General features: G+C 32.7%; 1 protein-coding gene across 4 annotated transcripts; it reads right to left on the bottom strand.

Moving 5' to 3' along the window:
* Nucleotides 1-242: 242 nt before the first annotated feature.
* LOC106386001 (transcription factor CAULIFLOWER) lies at nt 243-5019 on the bottom strand. 4 transcript variants are annotated; one of them, XR_007320634.1, is made up of 11 exons: nt 4653-5016; nt 3333-3411; nt 3149-3219; nt 2921-3020; nt 2751-2792; nt 2343-2384; nt 1585-1718; nt 930-1303; nt 726-838; nt 550-635; nt 249-432 (listed from the first exon to the last, which is right to left on the bottom strand). XR_007320634.1 is itself a non-coding variant. In XM_048750809.1 (8 exons), exons 1-8 carry the CDS (start codon nt 4835-4837, stop codon nt 1201-1203), a joined length of 756 nt encoding a protein of 251 aa, XP_048606766.1. In that variant the 5' UTR covers nt 4838-5016; the 3' UTR covers nt 656-1200. The 4 variants fall into 4 exon arrangements, 1 of the variants encoding a protein (XP_048606766.1); XR_007320635.1 differs by having other exon boundaries at nt 243-432; nt 726-1303; nt 1579-1718; nt 4653-5019; XR_007320633.1 differs by having other exon boundaries at nt 247-432; nt 726-1303.
* Nucleotides 5020-5235: the final 216 nt, after the last annotated feature.

Below are 5235 nucleotides of genomic sequence, written 5' to 3'. Positions count from 1 at the left end.
TGTAAGGAATACTTGACACAAGATAATGTCGTTATTGATGATGTGTCAGCGATGATTATGTAACGGTTCCCCCAGTTTCTTGATGTTCTTCTTGAATTATTTAGACGATCTTCGCTTTTTCTACTTTTGTTCTGTATATTGTCCTACTTTATTAAAAAAGTTTTTTTTTAGTACAGAAAATTGCTACTACAAAAAATAAAATAAAATATTTAGAATAGAGAAATTTTTATTTCTTTTTTTTTCCAGTGAATTTGTCGTCTTTAAAGTATGACATGTTGCTCAAAAAAAAAAAGTATGGCAATATATATCGTTTCTTAAAAAGAAATAAAAGCTGTAATATAGAAAGAAAAAAGTAGAATTGATTGTTTCTTCTTGTCTGACAGAATTTTCTCTATGGGCGGGACTATCTGTTGGCTGACCAGCCTTCTGTTTCTGGTTACTTGCACACGCACGGAGCAATAAATCAGTCCTCCAATATTTTTTAACAATATTCATCACAAATTCACAATATGTATTTGAATATACAAAATATCAGTCTGTTCAACTTACCAATACATTCGAAAAATAGTTGATACAAAGTTATTTTCTTTTCGCAGCGGTGAATCTCTCAACGGTAGTGTTTCGCCAAATTAGGCCTTATCCGGCCAAAAAAATCGGAGAAAAAAATCTGGTCTTATTCAGTTCAAAATCACATATTTGTTCAACATGCGAAAAGTTCAAATTACCTATGATAGAATGAACACAAACGTAATGCACACAGTTCATCTGGATCCACCAAAGAACATTGGGGAAGTGGCTCCACAGAATATATACCACTTCTTCACAGAGGATTTGTTCACTAGGAGCAACAAAAATAAGTTTGAAAAATTTTAAATATCGTGAAAGAGTAAAATTCAAAACAATCAATAAAAACATAGAAAACGCCAAACCAAAAATTAGTCGGAGTCATGGAGTGTGTAGCATGTCTAGGAAATCTATCAGTTGGCATGGAGACGAGTTTGGTCTGGAGGGTTTATGTAGTATAAATCAATGTAACGAATTTTACACAGAATAGTTTCACTCAAAAAGTTAAATATATTAATTAAGGATAAATAGAATTTCCGGTGTATATAGATATGGTGGCTAACCATTGCTGCCTATTATTATACGTAAAAATCGATCTTATATAAATTATTTTATGTCGATATATGGCGAGTCCATTCATGCGGCAAAGTAACCAAGGTTGCAGTTGTAAATGGGTTCAAGAGTCAGATCGAGACGGTTCCTCCTCACCGCCGTTGGATATTCTCCTTGGTACATGCCACTGAAATCACAATCATATGGCAAATTAAAAAAAAAAAAAAAAAATATATATATATATATATATATATATATATATATATATCATTCCATCTTATTAATTATTGTATAGTTCTAGACTTGTAGTTACAAAGCCATCAACCTCTAACGCCACACTTAACACAAACCCTAAATATGAACATACATACATACAACATCATCGCATACACTGAATTACTAACACCAAGAGTGTCGGATCTATATGTATATATGTATACCAAGATAAAAATGAAACACTACCGTTACCCCATATTTAGGAAAGGAGATGATGCCATGTAAGGATTTAACTGCGGTTGCGGCTGAGGAGCTACATGGTGGCTGCGGTTTTGCTGCTCTGATTGGTTTTGATGTGTCCTTAGGATACTCTCCCTCTCCCTTATCTACCAATTTCAAATACCGATAAACGTTATGATCAACCAAATTTATGTATCGAATCACAATCAATGTTGGCACGGAATTATAGTAAGAGCAAGCATGTATGTAATATTATATATATATAGCACCAAATACATAGTAATTATATTAGTTTCCATTTTGATTAAGTAATTAGTTGCAATTATCAAGGAATTACTCCTTAGTATTGTTACATAATTTTTCTTGTAGTATGTTATTTTCAAACAAAACTACGAGACTAGGTACATATTTTCATAATGCTCTTTCTTAAGAAAACTCAAGGAAGATGATGTACTTGTTCAAATAAACCTACTGGCTACTGTATGTGCAGCGTGTTTATATATAGACTATGATTACGAGAAGACAGTTCAAGTTCAATTCTAGGAGACAACCTTAATACTAAACGGACAAAGCCCACCTACATGTGTGCACATATGCTCATGATTATACCAATCAAATGAAACAACTAATTCTTCCTTTTTTAAAAAAGAGTTGGTGCCGAAAGTTGAGCAATGGTAGTTTAATGTAGAGGTTGAAGTGGAGTAGAACAGTGGAGTTTAAATAGTAAAACAGTTGTGAAACAATTAAAAAATGCAACATACAATGATTACCTGTTTGGCAAGCATGCTGTTTTCCTCCAGTATTTCTTTCTCCTGTCAATTTTACAAAATGAAACAATTCTCAGGGATCGCGCGCTCAAGAGGTTCTTTCTACATCTATATGTATATACACATATAATTAAACACTAATATATTAACCTCTATAAATATATATATATATATATATATATATATAATCATATAAACCGAATATATATGAACCATATGTTTTTTTGAATGAATGTTAAATTTTATTCAATCCAAAAAAGCCCCTTTGTTTTACATTTACAATGCTTCCTTCACCCAAATAGTCTAACATGTGTAAAACCATATGTTTTGTATTTAACTGAAAGATTTAAACGGTAACATAAGTCACACATACACACGTACGACTTGAGAGATGAAATGGGTTTAACGTACCTTTCTTTGGAGGTGGTTGAGGGACTCGTGCATTAGTTGATTCTGCATACAATTGAGTCCAAATTGTAATCATTCATATGAGACAAACTCTATAAAATTAGGCATGTATATCTTCACAAACTCAAAGATAAGATAGAGATGTTTGCGTTTGTATGTTCTTATTTACACACTTTTCTCGAGCGAATATGTTTAAGAGAAGTGTCAAGCTGCTGCTCCAGATTCTGTAGCTCCTTTATGCTGATTGATTCTAAATCTTCGCCCAGATAATGCCTATGATTAATCCATACCACCATCTTTTTTGTTAATTCCCAGTGTTTAACTAATACAATAATTTTACCAAAAAAACTAATACAATAAACTATTATTTACACATGCTAATTTCTAAATTCTATAAGTACCTTTGGTTTCTCTCCAAAAGCTCAATCTTAGCCTTAAGCCTGCTATATTCCACTGACCAGTTCGTTTGTGCCTACACATTTTCATTATGTAAACAGTGCATCAATTATGTTAATTAAGAAAACACATTCAAGATATAGTACATAAATATATGTTTGATAGAGTCTTGGAGATCATTAAACATACATTGACGTGAGAGTCTGGAACTTTTAGCTGTTTCTCGGCGTAAGAGTACCTCTCGTAGTGTTCTAGTACCTTCTCCATGCTATCATTAGGCTTAGGATTAGTGTAGATTCATTCACCCAAAAAGTTGCCGTATTAAATTAGTATATGTGCATTTCTAGATATAATTAATTACCACTAATAGTCTGCACCCAAATATTTTCTCAGCTTATCAGAAGACCACACATTTGTCTAAGATGTAACTATTAACCCAAAATATCCAATACACACACACTACTATCATTTAGTTTGCCTAATTAATTAGCGATGCATTTAAAACATTAACTTTTATTATGGAAAAGAGATAATCCCTGGTTTAGTGCCTTAACCCTAAAAATATTCTTACATCTACAGTTTCTCTACATTAAAAACCAGTTGAATCACTAACCCCACACCTCTAGACGTGCAGCGTCCTATATGTCCCAGCTTTGAGTTCCAAATTCTTCAATAAAGTTTTGTTATATGTTTTTAAAAATAAATTTGTTATTAGATATTTATGTATGAAACGACATAACATAATACACATATAATAGTTTGTCCTCTTCTTAAAGGAAAAACAGTTGTTGAAGTTAAGTTTTGACCATCGGTAGACTGAGAAGCTGATAGAAAATAGAATGATCTCTTTTACATTGATCCCCAGAGGTCAAAGACCCCCTATACCTAGATGTCACATCCTAGTTCTAGTTTCTCTATATAAACCATTTGCAAAAAAAAAAACGAGAATTATACAACTTTTATACAACGATATTGAAAGATTTTCTTTCATACTACTATGCTGCTGAAAGATATTTAAGCATAAGGACAGCTTTTCAAAATTGTAAGGCAAAAATCACTCTAGCCTAGATCAACATAACGTTGGTTCTTTCTATGATTAAATTACTTAACTCTCTATTTGAAACAAAAAGGTCTATACATGTTTAAATTAAAGAAGATATACAGTGACGATTCTTGTAAATCCATGTCGCGACCAGTAGAAGTAGATCTTGATCTAGGGTTAAGCATATCTTAATAAGGTGTTACCTGAAGTAAATCTTTCACTTCACATAACACCTTATTATGCCCTAATTTTTTTATTTTCTTCTGATATAAGCAAATATGCTATAATGGTTTAATTTCACTTTGGTGAAATCAATTCGTAGATCCAAGTAATTAACTATAAAATTTGTGAGAATTTTCATAAAAACATAAGAAGATACCAAGAAAAGGCCTAAAGGAGAACAAAAACTATTTATTAGGGCAAACAAAGGCACACTAAAACAATTAAAAAGGGAATTATGCAGTTACCAAGATTCAGACGAGTACTCGAACAGTTTCCCCTTATGGGAGAAGACAATAAGGGAAACCTCAGCATCACAAAGGATCGAGATCTCATGGGCTTTCTTCAAAAGACCAGCTCTTCTTTTCGAAAACGTCACTTGTCGGTTGATCTTGTTCTCTATCCTCTTCATTTCAACCCTACCCCTTCCCATTTCTCGTAGAATATATAAATTATATAAAAGAAGTCCAAAAAGAGAAGCAACCAAACAAGCCCCAGTAAGAAATATAAACTATAATAGAGAGATAACGAAGAGCTCGATCTAATTAGGAAAGTTTTTCTTCTTTCCCTTCTGATGATAATAACAATGTGAAAGAGTCTTTCTTTATTTAAGGAGAAGATATTTTGGAATAAGCGGTTTCAGGGAAACCTAAAGCTGGTTTTGGACAAGGATAAAACAAGAGTAGTTTACTAGGTTTTGCTGTCGACTTCTCATTGGTCTGACTGGACTTCCATTGGCTAATGCAAGTCTATTTATTTCGATTTTTTTACTCGCCATGGCACTTTTTTACTTAGGTATTTCACGATGAGGCACATCTCACCTGAGGCAAC

Source organism: Brassica napus, chromosome C3, assembly GCF_020379485.1.
Source record: "Brassica napus cultivar Da-Ae chromosome C3, Da-Ae, whole genome shotgun sequence".
NCBI lineage: Eukaryota > Viridiplantae > Streptophyta > Magnoliopsida > Brassicales > Brassicaceae > Brassica > Brassica napus.
The sequence above is the reverse complement of the archived record's forward strand: the minus strand, read 5'-3'. Positions and strand labels throughout refer to the sequence as shown.

Excerpts from the sequence above, each read along its gene's own strand:
- LOC106386001 (XM_048750809.1), bottom strand. The coding sequence starts at position 4,837 with ATGGGAAGGGGTAGGGTTGAAATGAAGAGGATAGAGAACAAGATCAAC. Across the intron at positions 3,220-3,332 it reads TTCCAGACTCTCACGTCAAT|GCACAAACGAACTGGTCAGT; the intron begins GTATGTTTAATG and ends GAAAATGTGTAG. Across the intron at positions 1,304-1,584 it reads TCTCCTTTCCTAAATATGGG|TGGCATGTACCAAGGAGAAT; the intron begins GTAACGGTAGTG and ends TTGTGATTTCAG.